Raw genomic sequence first — 7,521 nt, 5'->3', positions numbered from 1 at the left:
ATTGCTATACAAGAAACTCAAGGAGGGGAAGATGATAAACTCATGGGAAAAAAAGGGGAAAGTTAAGTGACTTACCCAAGATCACAAAGCTAGTAAGTAAAGGCTAGATTTGAAGTAGTGAAGATAAGTCTTCTTGATTCCAGGCCTGGCACACTATCCACTGTACCACCTGGATGCCCCCAGGTATTCAAGAGATGCATCTAAAATCATTCTCATGAATTATAGCACCCCATCCACAATAGCTCACTAGCATTGGGACTGAGGCTCTTCTAAGGCGAGCAATCTTTTTTCTCAGTTTAAGAAAAGATTCAGCAGACCAGAAATTGAGGTTCCATAGCAATGGCTTTCACAACATTCTCTTGTGCTCAGGAAAAGTGTCTGGGATTTCTTTCTCAAATGGTCTTATATTAGTTTGTGTCTCTCTCTAGATCAATTTCTTCAAACTGATATAAGATAGACATAATGTTTGGTACTTCAAATTCTTCAGAACCTACGTTTCTAGATTTATTTTGTTTAATCTTCTTTACACACTCTAAGATACAGCCAAATTAGGCTTCTTTCTGTTCTTCAGAAACAACATTGCATTGCCTTTATCTAGGCTGTTGCCACCCCCAAGCTCACAGTGCACTCTTCTCTTCATTCTTAGCATTCCTAGTTTGCTATATTAGGACCTCCTATATTAAGTCCTTTCTGATTTTCCCCCTAAACTCCATTCTACCAAAATTACTTCATTTTGTATATATTTGTATATGTACATATTCATTTTTACAAGACTAAGATCCCTAAGGGGAGAGATTATTTCACTTTTGTCTTTGTATCCCCATTTATGTGGCACAGAGGATAGAGCTCTGGGTTTGAAGTCAGAGCCCTAGATCCAAATGTGTAATTCTGGAAAATTGTTTTATCCTGTTTGCCTCAGTTTCCTCATGTGTAAAAATGGAGATAATTAAGAGTTCTGATTTCCCAAGGTTTTTATGAGGATCAAATAAAATAATTATAAAGCACTTAGTACAGTGCTTGACAAGTATGCACCATGTGAATGTCAGCTATTTTATTATTACTACTATTAAGAACTAAATTAACATACCAAAGAAAATCTTAAAAATCTTTTATTGAGTCTTTCACTATCCTGTATACTTTTCATTCACTGAAAATGTCTAGATAGTTCCAGTGAAAGATTTAAGCAGGTAAAAAGTAAGAATAGTCTCTGATTCTTGTGACTGGACAAGTCCTTAATTAGCATGGTAAGTCACACTAGAGAAAATTTAAAAGCCATTTTCTGCTGGATCTTCCTTCACCTGTGCTTAGATCTTTCTTTGTCTCTGACTTTCTTTGGACTTCTGCTTCTGTCTCTTCTTCTATCCCTTTCTCTTTCCCGGTGCTCTGTTCGGTGTTTAGATCTACTGTTGCCAGAGCAGACATCTTTATCCCGGCTGCGGCTGCGGCTCTGAGGCCGTTCCCTTTTCTCACTTTTCCGCTTCTCTTTGCAATACTCTTCTTCGTGTCTTTTATGATGCCATTCCCAGCTGGAAGCCTGCCAAGGGAAAATTGAGAAATTTACAGGAGCCACAAAGGTTTCTTAGGGAGATATTGTGCAGAGTACCCAATATTCAAACAGAGAAAGGACTGCCTATGGTGGGAAATTCCCTCCATTGATGTACATTCAATCTACCAATTCCTGCCCATCCTATGTGACTCCAGATCCTCCCATCAATTTCCCAAAGAGGGTCCATTGAACAAGCTAGAGACTTTCCTCTCTCTTCTGAAGTCACAAAGACACCAGTCTGGCATCTTCTCCTGCTATCACATTCCTCTGGTGACATCTTTAAGTCTTGTTCTTCATAAGCACTTATTACATGTTGTAGCCCGTTCCTACCCACCATCTGCCTCTGTTGCCTTCTGTGTAATATTCATTTTACATTCTTTCAGAGACTGAAGTGTTCCATGTCTCACAGAAATAGAAAAACACCATAGAATAGTGGTATTTTTTCAAATGGGCTTCGTTAATAGGAACTCAACAAGAACTAGCACAGATTGGCTCCAATATAGGTATTAACTTTGTTAAAGAGCATATTTAATATGTATTGGTCAACCTGCCATCTGGGAGAAGGGGTGGGGAGGAGGGGAAAAGTTGGAACAAAAGGTTTTGCAACTGTCAATACCGAAAAATTACCCATGCATATATCTTGTAAATAAAAAGCTATAATAAAAAAAAATTGTTAAAGAGGTTCTTCTATCAATACTAATAATAATAGTCACAACCAGCATTTATATAACTGGTTTTACAAAGCGATCACGTTTCACATGATCCTCACAACACTGAAAGGTAGGTGTTACTAATATCCTCAAGTTACAGATGTGAAAACCAAGACACAAAGCAATTAAGTGTCTTGCCTTCAGCCACACAGCTAGTAAATATCTGAGGTCATGTTACAACTCAGTTTTTAGATATATATTAGCCAAGAGAAATATCAGGGACAAATTTAGTCTTTATTTCTAAATAATTTAAATAAAGAATTAGTACCTCAAATTAAGAACTAGACTGATAAAAGTAATAAAGAACCTTCCCCTCCCTAGTCCTTTTCCAACTTCCATCCCTAATTAAAATTTAAAATCTCAGCAAAGTGGCTAAGTTTCTGAAATGCCAACTCCAGTCAAGACTGCCTTCCCCTTAGATTCAGTCTGACCATGAGAATTCCACTGATTATAGCATGTCCATGGGGATACTTGTCCTTGAAGTATGTTAGTAGAAAAAAGACGTCAAAGCTTAAATCAAAAAATCTAAGCCTTCTAGACAGTATTGAATGGTTTCACACAAAAGCTGAAATTTTGCCCAACATCCTGCTGCTGTGCTCTATAAAATACTCAAAGAATCTAGCAAGGATCATAAAAGTTGACGAGGATATAGCAATTTAAAATTTAACATACAGACTGCATGGTGTGGTGGAAAGAGGGATATATAGCCTTATGGCCAAAAAAACAACACATATACTAACTATGTGTCCCCTAGGAAATCTGCAGTTAAGACAATAAGTCAGAATCCCATTTAAGTGATTTCTTTTTTCAGTGTGATATAGTGAAAGGAGAATCTGAAGTAGGAGACTTTACATTTGAGTCTTAGCTCCCAATTTACCAATTATGGTGAGCTCCTGGAAGAGCCTTTTAATTCTTTAAACCTACAATCCTAGTTTTCTCCTCCATCAAAACAAATTCTAGCATTTGAGAGAACTTCTAGGTATAACACACATGCTCACATAAATTTTCTTCTCCTCTGATTTGACAATCTGGCAAATATCCAAAAACATACAGAAGTCAGAGGAAATTGTATTTTACTTAAAATATACTGTGAAAATAGTAATTGTAAAAAGAATGATTTCTAGTCTTTCTTTTTTTATTTTTATTTTTTTGCTGAGTTAATTGGGGTTAAGTGATTTACCCAGGGTCATACAGCCAAGGAAGTATTAAGTATATGAGATCAAATTTGAACTCAGGTCCTCCTGATTTCAGGGCTGGTACTCTATCCACTGCTTCACCTAGCTGCCCCTCTAGCCTATTTTTAATGCACTTTAAAATGTATCCTCAACTTGGCAAACATCAAGAAGTACTCAAATATATAAATAAATATAATCATAATTAAACCATAACCTATATTAGGTTCTTGTAAAAAAGTATCTATTTAGTTATATTGAAGACTTTTATTTTTTAAATGATAGTCTTTTCTGGAGATTCTCTCTCACAGACCCTCTCCCCTCAAAACTTAACAATCAAAACTAAGCTACTGACCACACCTGAACAGTATATTCCACATTAGTCTTTGAGCTTCCAGAAATTGTTGGAATAATTGTTTCCCTTTTTCTCCTAATTTTCCTGAAACTAGTAAAACATCAAACTTGTAAAAATGTTTTATTAAAAGCAAAATAGGAAATACTAATACAATTAATTCAACTTGGTAGGTTAGCTGTTTAATTAATTTCAGTACATAAAGTAGCACTATAATTTTCCAGTCACTTCTTCAGTCTTCTCCTCTCAAGCATTTATTATTTCTCCCATTACCCCCACTCCCCCCAAAAAATATAATATATATGAGTCCAGAAAAATAAGTTCATTAGTGACCCAGATATATAACAAAGCTAAAAAAAATACAAAAAGATTATTAAGTATGAAGGAGCAAAATCAAACTGGCCTAAGATACTCCATAAATTTTAAACAAAAGCAAAGTTTGACATACAGTCTGGAATCAGTGTAGACAAACCCCACTATAAGCTATTAACAGCTACTCTACACCTCAGGATTCTATAGAGATAAAAATGGAGCCCCAAACAAAAAGAAAGTCAAACCCCTACAAATGCAGGCAAAACACTGAAAACCACAACATGGAATTATAACTCTTTACTGTATCATCACCCTATCCTGCTATGTGACTGTATTACTACTACTTAAGACTCATTTCCTGTAACATAGGTAAAAATAATTTTAATATCTTAGGCATCTTCAGACTAAAGACATGAGATGGAAAAATTAAATTTATATGAGTTTTCAAACTTAATGTTAAGGTTCAGTAAATTAAAAAAAAAAGAAAATATGAAAATATGAGTCAAAACATTCTTACAAAATTATTTTCAACAATTAAAATAAAAAGAATAGGAAAATACAAATTACATGTAGCTATCAATCAATAAACATTTAATAAGTGCTGACTATGTAGGAGTGCTAAGGATACCAAGAAAGGCAAAAGACAGTTTCCACTGTCAAGAAGTTCATAGTCTAATAAGGGAGTCAATATGCAAACAACTTATACAAACAAGATATGTTAAAAAAAAAAAAAAACAAAAACAGGAACAGAGGGAAGGAACTAAAATAAAGGGGGACTCATGGAATATGAGATATGAGCTGGAAAATGAAGGCAGAGGTGAAAAGGAGGAGGGAGAGAATCACGGCATGAGGGACAGCCAAGGAAAATGCCTGGAGTCAGGAGATGAAGGATCTTATTGAAGGAAAACCAAAGAGGTCATGTCATTGGACTGCAGAGGGAGAAGAAGGGGAAGGGAGGAAATGGAAGCAGGGATGAGTATAAGCAGTTTGGGATAGGCTGGTTATGAAAGCCCTGAATGCCAAATAGGATTTTACATTTTACCATTGACCAACCACTAGAATTTACTGACTAGGAAGAAGTGACACCATCAGATGAGAGCTTTAGGAAAATTCCTGACAGCTGAGTGAAGGATGAACTGGAACAGGAAAGACTTGTGCCAGGAAGACCAAACAGCGAGCGACTGTAGTAGTCTAGGTAGGAGGTATCAGGGGCCAGGCTAGGCAGCAGCCCTGTTAGAGGAGAGAAAGGGGCACACAGAGAGGGTAACCTCAGGGCCATGGGGACAGCCTGAATGGAGGGAGGTGGTGAGGGGATGGAAGGAGTTAGGGATAACACCTGGGAAGAAAATGGCCTGCTCAACATGATTTTGCAAGGGGAAGGTTTGGGGGGAGGGGAGATAATGAGTTGGATATCTGCAGAAGTGAGATCAGTTGGAAGAGAGGTTAAACCTAGACAAACAGATCTGAGAATCATCAACAGACAGATGGCAACTGAATCCATGGAAAATGATGAGTGCATCAAATGAAATGGTATACAGGGAAAAGAGAAGAGGGCTCAGGACAGAGCTTTGGGGTCACCCACCTGGATCAATTAGACAGGTGGGAGGAAAACTAAGAGAGCAGTGTCATGAAGACCTAGAATGGGAGTGGCAAGGAGAAAATAATGAACAGTGTCAAAGATTGCAGAGAGGTCAAGTAGGACGAAGACCAAGATCTTTAGATTTGGTAACTAAGCTCTCTTTATTAACTTAAAAGAACATGTTGAAAAGCCAAACTACACAGGGCTAACAGAAGGAAAGAAGAGATATTGACTGCAGACAGCTTTCTTAAGGAATTTAGCCACAAAACGGAAGAGACATACAGCATGACAGCTTTCAGAAATGGATGGATCAAGTGAAGGTTTTTTGATGATAAGGAAGACATGAGCATATTTGGGTTTTGGGGAAGAGATGGTATGCTAAGATATTTATTGTCATAAAAGCACATCTTTTTTATATAGTAATAGCTTTTTATCTTTCAAAATACATGCAAAGACAGTTTCCAACATTCACACTGGCAAAACCCTGTGTTCCAAATTTTTCTTCTTCCTTTCCCCCCCTCCCTCTTCCCCTAGACAGCAAGTAATACAATATAGATTAAACATGTGCAATTCTTCCAAACATGTTTCCACATTTACCATGCTGTGCAAGAAAAATCAGATCAAAAAAGGAAAAAATGATAAAGAAAAAAATTACTAAGCAAGCAAGCTAACAACGACAAAAAAGTGAAAATACTATGTGGTGATCCATATTCAGTCCTCATAGTCCTCTCTCTGGATGGCTCTTCCCCAATACGTCTATTGGAACTGTCCTGAATCACCTAATTGTTGAAAAGAGCCAAGTCCATCACAGTTGATCACCACATAATCTTGCTGTTATGGTATGTAATGATCTCCTGGTTCTACTCATTTCACTTAGCATCAGTTCATGTAAGTCTCTCCAGGCCTCTCTGAAATCATCCTGCTTCTCACGTCTTACAGAACAGTAATATTCCATTACATTCATACACCATAACCTATTTAGACTTCCCCAATTCAGTCTCTAAATCCCCACTACTATCAAAAGTGCTACACACTTTTATGCACATGTGGGTTCCCTTCCCTTTTTAATGATTTCTTTAGGACACAGATCTAGCAGGGACATTGCTGGATCAAAGAGCATGCACAGTTTTATAGCCCTTGGGCACTGCTGATATGGTAAGGAAAAGTGAAGCTACCAGCATACAAGGAGAATAAATTAGAGAATAAGTAAAGATAAATGAGAAGGTGAAGATGATAGAAAAAGGCAATCTGCTAGACGAGATAAGATAGATCACCTGTGCATGAAAAGGGGTCAGTGTCACTTCATTATGTGAGACAAGGATAGAAATGGAAATTACTTGGGTGTTCAAAATACCTTTTAATGATCAAATAATTTTCCTAGAATATCTTGCTTTTTATTTCAATAAAAAATACACAAATGTAGGCTCACTGAAATGTCTAGTTCTAACACTGAATTTGGCAAAAGGTAAAGAAAAAAAACACACAACTACTAACAACTAATCTGCAGTCAAAAATTTTAGCGACATTACCATTTATGAAGGGGAAAAAACAAGAGATTAAGTAAGATTAAGTACTTACCACTCTTATTTCTGTTAGATGACACAACTACTTAAATTAATACAAAAAGCAGAATTGGCTTTTCAGAATTCGCTAACATTCTTCTTCCCACACCAACAGATAGTTATTAAATACCACTGAGAGCTTATAAAGGATCTTAGCAAAAGTTTCAAAGAAATTCACAATAGAATTTGTGGGCTATAAATAATTTGTTAATCTAAATGTTTTGAGCTTTTATGTCCATCAAACTTGATCAGTTTATTACAGATTCACACTTATTGGAATTTTGTAAT

At 36.5% G+C, this 7,521-nt stretch overlaps 1 protein-coding gene across 1 annotated transcript in view; it reads right to left on the bottom strand.

Annotated features, from left to right (window-relative positions):
* Nucleotides 1-1,092: 1,092 nt before the first annotated feature.
* PPIL4 (peptidylprolyl isomerase like 4) overlaps nucleotides 1,093-7,521 on the bottom strand; it is a 35,942-nt gene continuing 29,513 nt past the window's right edge. The window contains exon 13 of the mRNA XM_074309578.1: nucleotides 1,093-1,534. Within this exon, the coding sequence (XP_074165679.1) occupies nucleotides 1,295-1,534 (240 nt within the window). The 3' untranslated portion in view covers nucleotides 1,093-1,294. The remainder of the gene's footprint in view (nucleotides 1,535-7,521) is intronic.

Source organism: Sminthopsis crassicaudata, chromosome 4 (assembly GCF_048593235.1).
Source record: "Sminthopsis crassicaudata isolate SCR6 chromosome 4, ASM4859323v1, whole genome shotgun sequence".
Classification (NCBI taxonomy): Eukaryota; Metazoa; Chordata; class Mammalia; order Dasyuromorphia; family Dasyuridae; genus Sminthopsis; species Sminthopsis crassicaudata.
Note: the sequence above shows the minus strand (reverse complement) of the source record. Positions and strands in the feature narration are given on the sequence as shown.